Source organism: Fukomys damarensis, unplaced genomic scaffold (assembly GCF_012274545.1).
Source record: "Fukomys damarensis isolate Sample0158 unplaced genomic scaffold, DMR_v1.0_HiC HiC_scaffold_16, whole genome shotgun sequence".
NCBI classification, from domain to species: Eukaryota; Metazoa; Chordata; class Mammalia; order Rodentia; family Bathyergidae; genus Fukomys; species Fukomys damarensis.
Genome location: NW_022900928.1, coordinates 15,665,193 through 15,684,522, shown reverse-complemented (window position 1 = coordinate 15,684,522; position 19,330 = coordinate 15,665,193). Strand labels below are relative to the sequence as shown.

At 38.5% G+C, this 19,330-nt stretch overlaps 1 protein-coding gene across 1 annotated transcript in view; it reads left to right on the top strand.

Annotated features, from left to right (window-relative positions):
- The window catches only part of Spon1 (spondin 1), a gene marked incomplete at its 5' end in the record, with an annotated part of 272,587 nt that overhangs the window by 57,640 nt on the left and 195,617 nt on the right, over positions 1–19,330 (top strand). Inside the window, one exon of the mRNA XM_010615374.3 lies at positions 13,453–13,586. Coding sequence (XP_010613676.1) covers positions 13,453–13,586 — 134 coding nt within the window. The remainder of the gene's footprint in view (positions 1–13,452; positions 13,587–19,330) is intronic.

Below are 19,330 nucleotides of genomic sequence, written 5' to 3'. Positions count from 1 at the left end.
ACACACACACACACACACACACACACACACACACACACACACACACACACACACACACACACCCCCCAGTCCGCTGAAGCCTATTATACTCAGGGCTCCCAAACCAAGCTGGATTTAGGTGCAGGCCAGCTGGGTTGGTACCCTGGATACCACACTATAAGAAGCACCAAAACATCACAGAAAACGTAGAGATGAAGAAAATGGTCTTTACCAGAATTATTGTGAGCAAGCATCACAGGAAAATGATAATACATTTTATTCTTATCAGTAGTACAGCATTATAATATATACAACAATAACTTTGTGCCAGGAGCTTCTCTAATACCTTAGATAGTCAAACCCTCCCAGCCCATTGAGGTAGATACTATTATTTGCCATCTTACAGAGAAGGAGGCTTGGTCCAGGAAAGTGCAGGCACTTGCCAGAGTTGCTCTGTAGTGAACAGCTGTTGGGCCCTCTTGGCTGGAAGCAAAACTCCCCAAAGCCCACAAAGATGCAAGACAGGAGATGGCATCTCAACTGCCTCCCAGGCCTTGTGGGTGTTGGGTGAGGTGTGCAAGTTCAGGGCCAGGAATTGAGCTGTTCAGGAACTAATGGAAGAGTGTGGAGCTGGCAGTCTTTCTGCTTCTTTTCCCGTGCAGCACCCAGCTCCCTTCCAACTGAAGGCTGGGCAAATATTTAGAGGGCATCCTTCTGAAAGGCTGGATCCTTGGCCCCGCAGGGTGCATACCCTCCTGGCCAAGCTATGCTCCCCAGTATGGTCTGCTGTGTATGCGCTAGATGTGTGAAACCACCCATGCAGCATGCAGGTTCATCTGCCTTTGAGAGAAGCACAGTCTCTTGGCTCTGTGGGCTAAATCTACATAGATCTGAGGCCACATGCCCAGGGAGAGGTTCTATGCTCGTGCTCATGGCTGCATCACTACCTTCCCAGGTCCCACATGCTTTTAAGTTTGGAAGGCAGAGGTAAAACCCCTTGGAAAGAAAAAGTGGGTAAAATAAAGATGAGTAAAATGAAGCTAAGAATCTGTTTGAAGTAAAAAGGGAGGCTGGGAAAGAAGATAGGATTTGGGCCTTGACTGTGGCTTACAGGAGGGACCACTGCCAAAAGCTATGCCGAATGCATTCATTCAGATTATTTCAGATGAATTTGCAGAAGCTTGGAGCAGTGTTGAGGCTCCAAGCATACACACACAGTGAACACAACTGCACTGTAGTATTTACAAATTTCAAACAGAAAAGGCTAGAAGGAAACAAAGCAAAATGATAATACAGCGAATTTTTTCTCTTTTCCTCTTTTGTCTTTGCAAACGTTTCTCTAATGATCTTTTTAAAGCAACAAAGCATAAAGTTTTTAAAAAAATCTGTGTTAAAAGCTCTTTCATAAAAGGCAGGAACAGCTGTCTTCCATGACTTTCAGACTGAAAATATACACATGGGAAATTAGAAGAGATTTAACGGCTGGGATTATTTTCTTTAATTCTCTCAGATTTTACTGAAACAGTTTGAAATCCTTTCCTAAGCAGACTCAGCAATAATAATCTGTATTAATTTCACTCCCAGAAAAATTAAAGGTTATCATATTTCGCCATAAGAGATGATCATTATAGCACCAAATTGGAAACAACAAAAGATTTGTTAGCTAAAATGGAGATGATCCATTAGCTGGGCTATGATAGGGCCATAAAAATTCATTGAGATTATATATTGAGTGGAAAACAAAAATAGTCACAGTGTGTTGTGGGATGAAAAGGCAGCTTATAAGATAGAAAGTACAGTTTAATCCTGTTTTCTAAGATTGCATACCTACGATTATGTAATCTTAAAAGATATACACAAAGATGTTAATAACTACCTCAGGGTGGTAGAAATACAACTGTTTGCTTCATATTTTTCACTTGTTTTCTGATTTTCCCACAGTGAACAAGTAGCTCTTGTATAGTACTGGGCCTGAGCTCAGTCAATCCTGCTTTCCCTCTTTGGGATGTCTTCCTCCTCAGTGTTGAGGGAATGCTTGTCCCTGGGGATGTGGCTCATTAGTGGAAGGGGAAAGGTGCTCACCATAAAAGGGAATCTCCAGTCTACTGAGTGACTAGCATGGGTACTAGAAGCTTTGTAAATAGGATCTCATCCGTTACTTTTGTCCACCAAGAAAGATGCGCATCATCGTCCTCATGGGAAAACAGACTCGGAGAGATTCAGTGGCTTGGCCAAAGTCATCTAATTAGAAAGCGACAGAGCTGTGATTTAATTCAAAGCTACCTGACTCAAACATCTGAGTGCTTTCCAGTCTACCCCACCACTTCTCACAAAACCCCCAGAGAAGAATTATTTATGAGGTGATGCCATCTTTCTTCCTTCCCTACTCCAGGCCCTGTCAGTGCCACCTGGGTTCCTTGATTCAACAATTTGTATACTGTCTACCTAGATTGTACCAATATATTAAATTTTAAACAAAAATTGTATTCGGATGGGCTGATTCCCTGCCCTTCAGACCCAGCTCACCCCTTACGCATTACCCAGTTCACCCAATAACAAAGTGAGGACACTCTGCTTAAGCAGCCCCTGCTCCCATTGGGGATTGTCACATCAGTGTCTCTGGTAGGCACCATGGCTGTGGTACTCCAGCAGTGACCACTGGGCTCCTGAGTTGTTCTTTCAGTCACTTGTCACACTTCCCATAACAGAAGCCATTTTTTATCTCCAGGCCCAAGTTTCCAAATCTAACCTTTCCTGTCAACTCTGCTGCAACCTATGCTCATGGCACCACCTTCCTGCTTTGGCTACTGTTCCATTTCCTGTTCTAATTATCTGACTTCTCCTCAGTTCTCATCTGGGAACTGGAGCCCTGACCCTATGACACTAGCCCTGATTGCTGTCTGGAGCTCTGCTTCCAGAAGTCAAATGTCCCAGAGGCCACCTACATGGACTTCTGAATGGAAGTCACCTAGTGTCCCACTGCTATGGTTAGAACTTAGAACACTTGCACTTTCCTCAGGAATCTCGATGCTATTCAGGTTCCTCTCTTCAGGCTGTGTCTGTTGGACCAGGAAAGATGAGGTAACATTAAAGGCTTCAGGCCAACGTGAAGAGATGCCAACAGTAAATGTAGGAAAGAAGTATTGTGCACCAGAGTCTGAAAAGAAAAATGAGGTCAAAGTTAGGATAAGGGAAGAATAGACACCCTAGATGTCTATTACCTAAGATGATTTTGCCTAAGGGTGAAAGTAGGTCATGATGGAGATTTTAAAATGGGTATTGCATGTAAGTCAAGACTAAGATTGTGATCAAAGGCTTTGAAAGCCTTGATAATGGTGCTGACAAGATAGCTAGGACTGTCCCTGGTGTCTGGAAAGGTCTATTCATGACCAGGTACCCAACCAGTTGCTGTCACTCTAGACTGATGAGTGTTCTGGAAATCAAACCTTGTCCACCTGTGTAAACCTTGGTAAATGTCAGGGTCTGTCCTATCTGGCTAGACAAGGACCTGTCACAGGTTCAGAGCTCTCCCTCTCCTTCAAGGAGTCAAGTCAGTTTCCTTACCAGGAAACCACCCCCAAAATGACTTCAAACTTAATCTGAGAAGATTTATTTTAACCCATAAATATAATGGAAATGTAAACCTTGGAATGTTGTAATAGTCCTTTAAAAAAAAAAACTCTTCATCATAAGCAATAGAAAATTTAGAAGATACCCATAAAAAATCTGATAATACCATTATCGGACACAGTCATCATGCTATAATGGATTTTAATTTTCTGGTCCCAGATATTGAGAGAAGAAATCCTGGACTGAAATAAAGTGCCTATGATTTAGTTGGTGACTAATATGGTAGGATTCTAAAGTCTACTCTGGAGCTTAAGTGTGGAGACAGTTGGGTTTCAGGAAAGGTATGAAAGTGGGTTCTGCTAGACCCAAAGCTTTTGTGGGGGAAGCTGATATTTTCTGAGAAGTAGACAATGTTGGGAGCATTCTCTGAATTTGAGGAAGCACAACCCCTTCTGTTCAGTGCTTAATTACCATCTGGCCACTGTGAGTATGGATAAACAGCCGTATTTACCTGAGGAGGCTTCTATGGCTCGGAAGACGTGCTTCTTTGTAGGTACTAATAAAATCCTTGTTCTCTTTGGTTGTTCCAGTTTACTCACCCAGAATCCTCCTAAGTATTTTCAAGATTTAGGGTAAAGGCAGGTGCAGAAGTTCTCTGTGACAACCAGCAAAGGAGTCTTCACTGGGGCCGAACTAGCCAAGCCCAGGAAAATCGCATTGTTTGGAAACTCAGCCTTATACCAACAGAACTGCAGGAAATATGAGGCAAAAGTACTATTTACCTTCACCAAATACTTGTGTGTATGTTGAGTGTTTAGCTGTTGTGAGCTGGGCTAATGTTTGTGGTTTCATGAAGTCATGCTTGAAAAGCAAGAAACTTCTTACCTAGCATAAGGGCGAGGGCACTATGAGCAGGAAAAACTATATCGAGGAAAGAGCACAGCCATTGATCAAGGAGAGGGAAGCCCAAACCCTGGCTCTGCCACTGTGGGACTTTGGACAGGTTACTTACTATCTGAATCAAGGTAGCTTCCTCAAGGAGAGGCCCAGTGAGTGATGCTTAGTTTTCAGGAGAATGGAAATAAAATATGTAAAAGTCCTTCACTAATGGAAAGTGCTCCCTATTATTATTATCAAGGCCATAATAACCATCTAGGAAAACAAAGTCTAAAGTCAAAATGAAGTCCAGGGAGTTGCAACTGAAGGAGCTAAGGTAGCTACTATAGCCAGAAACCTCACAGTCAAGGGGAGGAAGGAAGTACAGATAGCTCCCCCACCACAGGCTCTGCATTCACAGAATCAACTGAGGATCAAGAATATTTTTAATAAATTATACCTGTACTGAACACATTCAGACTTTTTACTCGTCATTATTTCCCAAACAACAACAACCATTTGTGTAGTGTTTACATTATATTAGTTATAATAAGCACGATAGAGATGATTTAAAAGAAATGGAAGGATATTGCCTTGGTTTTATGCAAATACTATGCCATTTTATGTCTTCCTAGAACTAGTGTCCCATGGATACTGAAGGGTGAATGTACACCTAATTTTTCAGTGCACATTTACTGTACCTTCTTTCGGGTACAAAAGGTCTGTTTATAGCAGTTCCTTTTTTTTTTTTTTTTTTTTTTTTTGAGACAGGGTCTCACTATGTAGTTGAGACTGACCTGGAACTCACTATGTAGCCCAGGCTGGTCTCGAACTCACAGCGATCCTCCTTACAACAGTTCCTTTTACCCAATATGTTGTGTTCCTTTCAGCAAAAGCTTATAAGGCATATTAAAAGGTGAAAAACACAGTGTGAAGAGACTGAACAAGTATCAAAACACAGTCAGATATTGCAGAAATGTTGGAATTATCAGAGATTAGGAATTTTAAAACACGAGTAAAATACTAAGAATATAACATGAAAAATCAGATGGATAATGTAAGCAGAGAGATGGAAAAGTCAATCGAAATCTGATTCTAAGAATCAAAAATGTTAGTAATTAAAAATTATAAAATGAAGAATGACTTTGGTGGGCTTGTCAGTAAACTGGACATGGCTGAGGAAGAATCTCTGAGCTTAAGCTTATGTCAACAGGAACTTCCAAAGCTGAAAAGCAGAGAAAAAGAGGATGGGGTGAGGAATAAGAGGACGCAAGTGGTAAGAAGGGAGTGGGGGTTTGAGACATGGCACAGAACAGATTAAGAACTCTGGGACAAGTATGCAGTGTGGTTGAAAAATATGGTTTATGTTTGAATTTTTTAAAATGTTTTGGGATAAAAGACATTGCCATGAATCTCATTTAAAATACTCCGATCTTTCTTCAGACACACTTATCCCATCATTCATGCCACGTTCTGAAGCAGATCTGAAGTCCTCTTTCATGAGTGTCTTTAGTTGTACTGTCATGGCTGCCACCGTGTCCTGAATCAAATTAAAAATTCTCACCACCTGAGGTCATTTTGACTTCAAGCAAGAGCTAGAAGTTTCATGGTACCAGATCTGATGAATAAGGTGAATTAGGACACACCATAGTGTTTTTACAAGACTACCTTTCCTTTTGATAGCTCTTGGCAGCAGTATGTACCATATTTTTGTTCATGCATCAAAAGAGGACTTCAGAACTGCCTCAAACAGTGGAAAGAATGATGGGGATATATGTGTATTTGAAGAATGAAGTGAGGATGAATTTTTTGAATGAAACTAATGGCAATGTCTCTCTTATTTTAATGTTTTCTAAAAACTTAAACATTTACCATATATTTCAATTTCATTTTGTACAAAAGATGTAAGTACGCATAATGGCAATAACAGGTGAAAAGAGAACAGGAACCAAAGCTATATTTGAAGTAATAATAGCATATTTTTCCATATTAAAGTCAGACACCAAAATACAGATCTAGGAAGTCAGAAAACACCAAGCAGGATAATTTTTTTTAAAGTAGTGTGTGATTAAAATTTCATTGAAATCAAAGATAAAGAAAAGTTGAAAGAAACTAGAGGAAAACAATTTTTACCTATAGGCAAACAAATATAAGAATTAAATCTGATTTCTCAGAAATCATGCAAGAAAAAACAAAGTAGAGAAATTTTAGCATTAGAAAAAAACTACCAATTTAGAATTCTATACCCTGCAAAATTAGCCTTCAAAAAATAAAAGAAATAAAGACCTTCTTGGACAAATAAAAATTGAGAGAATTTGTTTCCAGTAGTCCTGCCTTGCAAAAAGTAATGTTATTGAAAGAAAAGGAAAATTATATAAACCAGAAACTCCAATCTACATAAAGAACATCAGAGAATAAGTAAAATTAGAATTATTTTCATTAATCTTAATTGGTCTAAAGGGTAACTTATTCAAAATTATAGCGTACAAACACATAGTTGATTGTGTGTCTACACTTATGTAAGATTACATATAAAAGAAATGAATGACAGCAGCAATACAAGAGACAGAAGGAATTTGGAATATGTTTATATTATAATATAAAAATATAGTATACAGTAAATATACTTTAATTCTACTATCTGTGAAACAGTATAAAATTATTTGAAAGTGAATTTTGATTAACTATAAATATATACTACAGTTCGTAGCGGATCCATTAAAAAATTTTTAAAAGAATTGAAACTGCTTGCGGGCCAGGGATTTAGCTCAGTAGCATAGTGCCTGCCTCGCAAGAACAAGGTCCTGTGTTCAATCCCTGACACAAAAACAAAACAAAACAAAAACCCCCAAAAACTGCTTGCCTAAGAATGGAAAGAAAATGAAATCATATAAAATGTTAATATTAAAATGTTTAATACCTCAAAGAGCTGGAAAAGTGGATGAGAAAATAGAAAAAAAAACCCAAAAATAGAAAATAATAAATATGATTGATATTAAACAATTACTTTCAATTATTGGATTAATAAAGGATAAAGTCATGGGATTTGGATTAAATATACCAATTGACATTATCAGAATGAATAGAAAAGACCTAATGTTTATATGAATATAGACAACATTTTAAACATAAAGACACATAGATTCAAAGTAAGAGAAAGATATACCATATTGACTCTACGCAAAAGAAAGTAGAGATCGGTATCAAGAAATCAGCCAATAACAAATGTTGGCAGGGTTTTGAGGAGAAAGGAACCCTTCTCCATTGTTGGTGGGAGTGCATACTGGTGCAGCCACTGTGGAAATCAATATGGAGATACATCAAAAAACTAGTATTAGAGGTCCCATTTGACCCAGCTATCCCTTTGCTGGGTATATTTTCAAAAGAATTAAGAATCGTACCACAGTGATATATGTGCACCAATATTTGTAATAACTAAAATTTGGAATCAGCCCAAGTGCCCATCAACTGGAGACTGGATAGAGATGTTTTTCTATAAAATAGGGTACTACTCAGCCATAAAGAGTGAGAAACTAGTCACTTACAGGTAAATGGATGCATATTAAGGCCATACTCAAGTGAAATTAATAAGTCACACATGTAAATACCAAATAATTTCTCTGGTGTGAAAAACTAAAAGGGTAAATAAGGTTCAAATTCTGTAATTGATAATGTGAAATAGGAAGAAAAGGCCTAAAGGAGTAGGGGAAGTGGGAAGGGTTGGGGAAAGGAAAAGAAAAAATATGAGAAAATGAAAAAATGGAAACAAAGTCTTTGTAAATAGGAAAGCGTGGAGGGGGTGAAGGGAGAGCCAGGGGTATGGGGGAAAAAATAACCAAGATACATCATGTAAAGGTACAAGATCCCAATGATGAATGTAACTGTACTGTGTACCTAAAATGTACCAAGTTAAACTAAAAAAAAAAAAAAAATTAGAGAGCAGCTATATTACATTTAGACAAAGCAGACTTCAGAGCAAGAAAGGTCATAGGGCAAGGAGGGACATTGCATAACAACAAAAAGAACAGTTTCTCTAAGAAAATATAGCAGAATTTATTGTGTATGCACCAACAAAACAAAAATTGAGAAATGCAAGGAGTAGGAGATGAACCCCTTATTATAGAGACTTCAACACTCTTTTCTTACAAAATGGATAGACTCAGGCCAAAAACAGGACAGAGGTGAACTCAACAACATCAACCAACTGGGTATGACCGACATCTGTGAGCTACTTCATGGATGGCAGTAGGTTCCTCCCAGGTTCCTGTGGACCATTCCTCAAGATAATTCACACCCTGGAGCCCTAAAACAGGTGTTCACCAGTTTAAAAGAATAGAAATCACCTCATGCCTGCTCTCTGACCACAGTGGAATTAAACTGGAAGTCAATAAGAGAAAGCTAGCTGGAAAAATCCCCACATGCTCAGAAATTAAATAACTTCTAAGGAACACATGGGTAAAGAAAGCACAAGAGAAAATTGAAAATACTTGCAGTAAATGAACATGAAAAGATGCTTATCAAAACTTATGAGATACAGGAAAAGCAGGGCTTGAAGGGAAATTTATAGCATTGAGTGAATTTATATATTTATATATTGTTTTATATATATATAAAACATATAGGTTTATATATATATAAATAAAATATAGGCTTCCACCTTAGGAAACTGGAAAAATAAGAACAAATAAAATCCATAACAGAAGAAATAAAGACAGAGTGAACAATCAATAAAACTGAAAATAGGAAATCAATAGGAAAAACAAAAAACAAGCTGGTTCTTTGAAAAGATTTATAATTAGTCTCTAGCCAGACTGAAGAAAAAAAGGCTCAAATTAGGAAAACAAAAATTAGGGGGGTATCATAGATCCTATGAGAATTGAAAGGGTAATAAAGGAATGTGATAGATACCTCTATCCCACAAATTTGATAACCTGGATAAAAGGGACCAATTCCAGAAAAGATGTAATCTACCAAAACTCAACACAGGAAGAAATAGACAATCTACATGGATCTGTATCTACTAACCTCCCAAAACAAGGGTTGGGGATTCAGCTCAGCAGAAGAATGCTTGCCTAGTATGCACAAGGCCCTGGGTTTAGTCCCCAGCACAACCTAAAAAACAAAACGGAAACCACCACTGCCCCAGACTAAAAACATCAGGCCTACGCGGATTCACTGGGGAACTTTGGCAAACATTTATAGAAGAAATTAGCTCTCTACAAACTCTTTCAGAAGAAAAAAAAAAAAGCAGAAAGATTACTTCCTAACTTGTTCTGAGACCAGCATATCCTAATACCAAAACCAGAGGAAGATATTACAAGAAAAGAAAACTATAGCCCAGAATTTCTCATGCACATGGATGTAAAAATTCTCAAAATAGCAAATTGAATCTATCGTTTAAAAAAAAGTACTGTGACCAGTGGCCTTGAAGAACAAATCGAAAGACTTTAAGACCTATAAAGTGCAGTAGTTAACACAGCCTGGTATTGGTGAAGAATAGTCAACTAAAAGAAAAGTCTAGACTAGGGATCCTAGATATAGACACGTATGGACCAAGTCCACTGATTGTCACAAAGGAATGGAAGCCGTATAATGGTGCAAAGGTAGTCTTTTAAACAAACGATGCTGGAACAGATGTATGCACACCTGCAGAAAAAAATAATCTTGCCACAGACTTTACATCTTCACAAAAATGAACTCAAAATGAATCACAGACCTAAGTGTAAAATGTGAAACTGTAAAACTCCTAGAAGATTACATAGAAGAAGACCTAAATGACAAAGGATATGGTGATGACTTTAAGATAAAACGTCAAAAACAAATCAAAGAAAGAAACAATTAAAAAAGCAAAGTTAAAAAAAAAGAGAGAGAAAGAAGAAGAAAAGCAAAGTATGGTGGTGCACACCTGTGATCCCAGCTCTCAAGAGGTGGAGGCAGCAGAATCCCTGCAAATTCAAGGCCAGCCTGGGTACATAGTGAGTTCAAATCCTAAATGACATAGCAAGGCCCTACCCCAACAAAACTTGATAATGTGGACTTAATTAAAATGTTTTTTAAACTTTTCTGTGAAAGATACTGAGAAGAGAATGAGAAGACAGGCTGAAAACTGGGAGAAAACATTTGCAAAAGATATAGCTGATAAAGACTTATCCAGAATATACAAAGAACTCTTAAAATGCAACAACAAGATGAACAACCAATTTAAAAATTAGGAAAAAGACCTGAGCAGACCCCTCACCAAAGGATATATACAGATGGCAAGTAAGCGTGTGCAAAAGCATTCAACACTGTGTATCATTAGAGAACTGGAAACTAAAGCAGTACTGAGAGACCACCACATACCTTTACAAAAGCTGAAATCACCAGCTAAAAGCTGGTGAGGAAGCCAACAGTAGGAGCCCTCATTCATTGCTGGTGGAAATGCAAGATGGCACTGCCACTTTCTTACAAAGCTAAGCATAATCTTACCATCTGATCTAGGACTGGTGCTCCTTGGTAGTTACTCAACTGAATTAAACATTCACGTCCTTACAAACCCTGTGGTTGCAGTCCTAATTGCCAAAACGTGGAAGCAATCGAGATGCCCTTCAGGAGGTGGGTGGATAAACTGTGGTGCATCCAGACAAAGGGGTATTGTTTAGTATTCAAAGGAAATGAGCCATTAAGTCATGAAAACATGCGGAGGAAACTTAAAAAAATGTGTATTGCTCAGTAAAAGAAGCCAGTCTTTTGTCCAATTTAGACACTGACTGATTCTAATTGTGTGGCATTCTGGAAAAAGGCAAAGCTACAGAGACAAAGCGTAAGGGTTATCGGAGGCTCGGGAAGAGAGATGAACAGGGAGAACACAGAATTTTTAGGGAAATGTAACTATTCTGCATGGTACCTCAATGGAAATAAATTGTCATTATAGATGTATCAAAACCCATAGAATACACACCAAGGGTGAAGGCTGTGCCAGTGTAACAAGTATACCCCCTCAGTATGAGATGTGGCGGAGGCTGCATATGTGGGGACACGTGGCACATGGAAACGTTGTAGGCAAAATCACAGATGAGCAAGCCGTGGGAGAGATTTCTGTTAAATGGAGAATTATGAAGATAAATTGTCTGGCTGTTATAGTGGTCAATAAGATACTTGTAGCCGAGCGTGGTCGTGCACACCTATAATCCCAGCACTCGGGAGACTGAGGCAGGAGGATGACTATGAGTTCGAGACCAGCCTGGGCTACATAGTGAGTTCCAGGTCAGTCTCAACTGCATAGTGAGACCCTGTCTAAAAAAACCAAAAAAAAAAAAAAAAAGAAATGTAAGTAATGTATTTGTATCTAGAAAATTCTAAAAAACAGCAAGAAAACAGGAAAATCCACTGGCAATAATTCTGAGTAGGTAATTCATGGAAAGAAACTTCATTTAAAAATGCTCAAATCTGCTGCATTAATATTGAATTAAAAAGTTACTACTTTATGACCATCAGACAGGAAGCCATTAGAAAGTTCAGTAGTAACAAGTACTGATAAGGCTATGTAGAAATCGAAAACATTCGCACACAGCTGATAGCCATTCTGCAAAGTAACCTGGCAGTATTTAGTGAAATTAATAGAACTGTTCCCATAACCAAACAACCCAGCAATTCTCCCATATGGTTTGCATTGTTGAGGAACTCTGGTCACAAGTTTGGCACCATGAGATTCTTCATCGTAGCAATGTTTGTGGGGAGACACAGCTGAAAGTCAGCTAAATGCCTACCACTGGGAGAAAGGATAAGCAAAACATGGTCTAACCGTGTTACAGAACACTAAATAGTCAAAAACAAGAGATTACATTCCCAATCGTAACAATGACATGACTCAGACATGTGGTTCAGTACAAGAAATATTAAAACACAAAAATTTGATATGATTTCAAGTATGTAGGTATGGGTACTAGAGTAGAAAATGAGACTAGGAAAAGACTTAGAAAAATGAGATATAATAGAAAATAGCCTTTGCTTTGTCCAGTGAAGAAATTATAAGATGAGCTAAGGTGTTTGAGTGACTTGGTTCTCTTTGCCCCTTTATTTAGGACTAAAAGGACTTTTTTAAGTATGATAAATATATTTTAAGATTTCATTTGAATATTAGTAATTCAGGTACTTAGCTTAATGCCTAGCGCATACTGCGGTAAGCACAATAAGCTTTATCTGTTAATGTTATTAATGCCACTCCTGGGATGGCTAGTACGAATCGATTGGAGTTAGCCCTGAAAACCAATTGGATACAAACAGCTTCCGCCCGAAGATCTCTCTGTGTTCAGAAGGCAGAAGAGCTGAAACCATGTTGGAGGGTGGGAAAGGCTTCCATATTGTTTGTAGTGTCCTAGGGAATGATGATAATTAATTGGGAAACTGTATACCTGTAAACATAACGTATATTAAGTAGATACTACACAAGAAGTGCTATGAAGCTGGGAGACTTTATATTTTGCTGTACTTCCCCCAAAGGGATGTTTTCTTTTAATGTTTTAATTATGTTTGTTTGTTGTTGTTGTTTTGTTTATTTTGTTTTTGTGGTTTTGGTACTGGGGATTGAACTGGACCTTGTGCTTGCCAGGAAGACATAGTACCACTGAGCTACATCCCCGGCCTTTAATGTTTTAATTTAAAGCTATACAACTGCAGTGGAATCATGTCCACCTGTATACTGTTTACTTTGTCATATCCCTCCTCCATCTTTCTCCTCCTCCTCCCTAAAGTGGGACTCGCGTTGTTCTGCTGAAATGAACAAGATCATCACCTAGTGGTCGGTCCCTGAAAGTGCTGACAGGGTCTGGCACATATGTGCTCAAGCCTTGCACTCACGTTGTATTAATTCAGCGAACACTGACTGGGACTCTCTTCCAGGCACTACTCTGGGGCCTGGGGTATAGAGCTGCTAATGCAAAATGACAGGTTTAAAAATAAAATTAAGGAAGAGTCAATCCAGAAGCAGGAGCCCTGTCCAAGTGACACTGTGTCTTAATGTCTTTATTTTCCCCTGGCTTTTCATAGATCATAGATGAAGAAGAAACCCAGTTTATGAGTAACTGCCCTGTGGCAGTCACAGAAAGCACCCCCCGGAGGAGGACACGGATCCAGGTGTTTTGGATAGCGCCACCTGCAGGAACAGGCTGTGTGATTCTAAAGTAAGTGACCATGGGCTCTTTACGGCACTTTCTGCTTCTTCCCTTAAATTTATCAAAGGCTTCATGGTGTGGTTGCAGAAAGAGATTTGGCTTTATTAGGGCATTAGATAAGTGGCATTATTTCTCTGCCTTCCTTTATCTCTGTTCCACATGGGCATCATGGACCGTCAGTGGTAGAATGCTACATAAGGAATCACTTGCCTGAATCTATTTTCATCCAGTAGGGTGATTCTCCTGGCCATTCTCTATCTTGCTTAATGATGCCAGGGCTAGTTGAGAGGAATTAGCAACCCGATGGAAATAATCTTTAACCTCTCCATCTGGAATAACATGTTTGCATTTCTTAGAACTACCAACAACTAGAAACCTTACTCTGCTCTAAGGCTGACCTGAGGACCAAATGTACCCTTTCCTAACCAGGGGCTCTGCTTCATGACCTTAACTTCTTCCTAGGCATCAAGATTGCTCTCTATTTCCCCTTCGCATCTGGCCTCCCAGTTCTACCCTTAGTGGGCTGCAATAGGTGACAGGAGATCATGATTAGACAAAATAAATTTCTTCTGAAAGGCAACAGCGTCTCTACAAATGTCAGCTGTAAAATGAAGCAGGAGAGGTAAACAGATGGGGAGGAAAACAATTTCGGGCCGAATAAGTGTACCCAAGGTTGCATACTGACTGGATCCCCTCCTTGCACTCCGCAGTGTGTTAGCGTATTGAATGCTTTCCAAAGTCTTACCAAAGAATTGGTGTGACTTCAGCAGCATCTCCCAAACTTAATTTGACCGTAGATCTTTTCTTTTTTCTTCCTGTAGCGACATTAACCTTTACCACAATAGGAAACACAGCCATAATCTATTTTAGTAGATTTAAAGGCCTGTAGGCAATGATGCTGGCAATTCCAGGTTCTAGGTTCTCAAAGAGGCACAATAATCATGATTAGATGTTGGGGTTTCAATCCTAGCATCCAAGAAGTCATTTCTTCATGGAAACGAGAGCTGGGACCTTCCAAACCATCATCCACTTCTCTGAATACCCCTAGGCTGCATGTATTTGGTTCATTTCCCAAATTCAGACATCTCAACACACTTAAACCTGTGATGAATCCAGCTCATCCCTGAGGAGATGCTAATAAGAGAGCCTCCCACTGTGGCGGTCCAGTCCCTGCAGTTATTAGAAACTGCGTGGAGTAAAGCCGCACAGGGGTCTCTGGAAGTGCCTGTCTGTTGTGTAGACTCAGTCCTGCTTTGGTCTGGCCTCCCTTTGCTGCCATTTGTCTGGATAACATTCATTTCTTTCATAGTTTAATGCAAGCTGAGCAGCTCTCCTCAGATTCTTTGCAAAGTTTGATTCTTGGCATTCGTCTATTTTACTGATTTTTTTTTTAAAGCAGAATTGTTTTCAAATGAAATACCAGCAATAGACTGCAGTATTAAGCATGCGTCTCATATCTAGTTACAATGCTGAAGAAGGCCTTGGGGAAATGAGCAAAAGCCACTGGTAAATAGAAGCAGTGTATTCAGGTCTTGCTGTATAGTCAAGGAATCTTCTGAAATCTCTGGCATTTGGCATGCTGAGGAATGGGAAAGCCTTGTAGTGACAAAAGGGAAGAAGGTTTTAGGTCTGTGCTGCTGGGAAGTTGTTGGCTTGGGAAAGCCAGAAACAGACTAACTAGGAGCGGTGCATCTCATGTGATGAGTATGGAAAACATATTTGACTTTCCTGAGTTGAAAGCCATGGGAGCAAAAATAGAAAAGTGGGCAATCATTGATCAACTCCTGATGTTCTGAGATGATTTCTGCAGAGGCTTGGGGCCTGGCTACTGCCCATTAGTATATTTGGTCTTTTGGCCTGGAGACTGGCTTTGGCTCCCCAGTACCCAAACCCCCTAGTCCATAGTATGCCAATCACTCCCCAACTGTGGGGCTTTAAAGAAGGTAGTTTGCAAACTTGCCTATGTCTCTGGTTTTCTATGTTTTATTGTTCTCTCAAACCAGAATAATTTGACCTCCCTGGTAGAATCCAGAAAGGCATCTCTTGTTTAGCCACTAACAGTCAACATATGTGAACATATATTTATCCATTAACTACTAACATGTGTGGCTTGTTCATTCGCTCATTCAGCAGATGAAACTGAGCTTCCATTTGCCCAGGAATCCAGGATATGGATCCACCCAGCCTATGTATATTTTCAACCTTGGAATTCTCATAGGTCAAATGGAAGAAAGAGAAAAAAATCAGCCAATACTCTCTATGTACCAGGAATTCAACTGCACATTAGCTGACTTTGATTAATCTGTTTCACAACAAACTACTCCATTTTAAAGAGGAGGAGAAAAGCCCAGGAACTAGGCAGATTCTTTAAGTTGCATATACATTTAAATCTAAAGTCTTTGTTATTCCCTTCATTTTTTTCTGAAGGGATTATGTAGAAGTTACTACTGTTCAATAAAAGAATAATGTTTTCATAAATAAGACAAATGCATTCACATTGTAAAGTTTCAAATACAAAAACATAATGAGATACAGAAAAATGTGGAATACAGAACAAGTGAAAAGTCCCTGGGCCAGACCAATAGGCCAAAGAATACATAAAAATGTAAAAAAAAAAAAAATTCCCAGTATCTCCTCCTATAATCCCAGTTTCCTGTACAGAGGCAGCAATAGATATCAATTTTCAGTGTGTATGCTTTAAACTTTTATCCGTGCATTTATATTCATAAAGAGAAACATAAAAAGGATGGTTTCATTTTTGTGAGAATTTAGGAACGCACATGGTATTGTGGTATACCAAATGCCCCAAACTTTAATGGTCTTTCATTTGATAAAACATTGTAGAGATTTGTCTAGATCAATACATATAGATCTACCTGGGTTTTTTGAGCTACTGAATATAATCTACAGAATGAATGTTAACTGTTCCACAGTTGAGCAATTAAACTGTTTCCAGTTTTTACTATTACAAATAATGCTATGATGAACATCCTGGTTTACTCCTGAGTAAATATACAATCTTTTATCCACACAGTAGGTGGGGAAAAAGAGGATCATAAGGAACACATATTTGTTATTTTGATAGCCACCACCAGGTTTTCCTTCAAAAGATTTTGCCAGCTTAACTACTCTCCCTAGCTACAAACAAAAGAGCTCACATCCTTCCTGGTTCAATAACCCTTTGTGTTACTGAGCTTTAGGACTCTGCCAATCTGATAGTTTAAAATGGTTATCTTATGTTTTCTTGATTACTAGTATCTTATGAGGCTTTTCATATCGTTTTTATTCCACTTATATTACTCCCTCTGTAAATGGCCTGTTAATACTCTTGTCTGTTTTTCTAATGTTTCTTTTTAAAGTTGATTTTCTATTTTTAAAATATATAGATATTAAATTTATAGATGTAATATACGTATTCAAATATAGATATTTTGAAATATAAAATACATTATTTTATTTAAATAAATTCATATCTAAAGTTCATCTCTATATAGTCCAGGTAACATTTTATTATAAATTTCAAGTATTTCCACTTTTCTGTTAACTTTGTTCAAGAGTGCCTGATCATCCAAAAGTTTGAAGTTTTGATTTAACTAAATGTACTCATCTTTTCCTTATAGAATTTGATTTTGTATGTTGATTAAAAATTATTTTCCTATGCCCCATGTTATAGTTCATATTTTTAAGGTTTTAAAAAAGAAAGCGAAGGTCTTTAATCTTCCTAGAACTTAATTTTGTGAATGATGTGGTGTTGGTAGAGCCACAATAGGAAATAGATGGCAGGTTCAAACTGAGGTGCCAAGGGAGAGAGAGGATGGAGTGAAGACCACTTCCTTCCAAGAGCCAAGACCTTTAGCTTAGGGAAGCAGCTAGCTTGAGGACCCCAGGCCTCCCCCACTTCACTCTTTCCCTTGGATTCTCCCGTTTGACCTGCCCCCCCCCATGAAGATCATGGAGCCCGTGATACAGTCCATGCAGAGTATCCGCTCGACTAAAGACTGGGACCCAGAAGGGTGAGCAGTGTCTGGATGGAGGAGCAAAGCAAAGATAATGATGCCAGTGAGAAATGAAAATCTGCCTCTTTTTCCAAAAATGGATAGTTGTCCTACATCTATTTATTAAATGATTTATCCTTTTTCCAGTTGCTTGAAATGCTATTTCTTCAAATACGGTTTGAAGTGTGTGTATGGTTCTTGGATTGAACTTAGGGCCTCAGCACTGAGCCGCATCCTTACCCTTGTTTTTAGATTTTATTTTGACACCTAGGTTAGAAGCTTGCAATGCTTGCACCTCAGCCTCCCAGAGAGCTGGGATTTCAGGCATGCACCAAAAGTACAAAACTTTCATACAGCTCTGTTCTGTTCTGTTGATCTTTTATTGGTTCCTCCATAATGCCTGCACCACTTTATAAAACAATTTTATGTTTTGATAACCTGTCCTCACTTGTTAATCTTCAGTGTAAAATGTCATTGGTCATTCAAGCAGATTCATAATTCTAGGTGAATTGCAGAATGAGTTTCTTGTGTTAAAAAAACCCTATATTGGAATTTTGAATGGTGCTACAGTGAATTCATAGTTTAATACAGGAAAAGTGAGCATATGTAGTTTATGTGTTTCCAGTAAAAAAAAAAATGGCCTATTCAGGTCTTTTATATCCTCAGGAAGTTTTATAATTTTTCTTCATATACATTGTACATTCTTACAAGGCTTTCCCTTTAGGTAACTTATAGTTTTGTCTCTTATGAATCAAATCTATTTTCCTCTGACACTTTCTAATAGTTTAGGAAGACTATTGACTTCTGTACCTGAAGCCCCAATTTGGACAGTGTAAAGTCATGGTAGTTCTGATGGCTCGTTCTTTCGTCCTTTTATGATTGTCGATATAAATGACCACATCTAAAATAATGAATATGTGTACCTTTTAATTCTTTTTCATATTTTAGTTTATTACCTGGCACTCTAGTGTACTAGATGATGATATTCATGCTTACTCTTGATTCTAATGGTCATATGCTATTTCATTTTTAAGTAGTATAGGTTTAAAAGTTTTGCCTTTCTATTTTATGAAAAAATAAAATTTCATGACAAAATTTAAGAGAATAACAATAGCTAATGCACTTTGTATCACTATCTTCAAAGTAGAGTATAAGACATAGCCCATAGTTAGAGTACAAGACATAGTTTCTAAAATTGTTACCTTTGATAAAGTTGAAGGTCATGTTTGGGAAGCCAGCCAACCAACCGGTATTCCGTGTGCACCTGCGAGGTGCCCAAAGTATATATCAGGCTCTTAGAAAGACTCAGAGTGAAATGATGATCCCTGCTTTCAAGACATTTTCAGCCTGGTTGTGATGTAAATAAAAATATGTATGCAGTAATTAGCCAACCCAAGACAAGCATGAATAAGGGACAAATTAAGCATCATTAGAATTTAGAGAGAGGATGAGGGAGGAATGGAATAATCAGGGCTTGGAAAAGTTAGTATTTATATCTTGAAGGCAGCAGTGGGGTTTGGATAAATGGATGGAAGGGAAGAGGTTATTTCAGGTAAGGAAATGGACAGAGGGAAAAGTGAAGCAAGAACATAGGTGAATGTAAATGTGGCAGCCCGAGGAGACAGTGAGTAGACAGACTTATTGAGATGGGGAGTCTCTGGGAACCAGGAGTCATTGCCAAGTCATAGAGGCCCTCTGTTGTCAACATGAGGAGACCGAACTAGATTCAAGAGCAGCGAGGGGACTACTATTGACTTT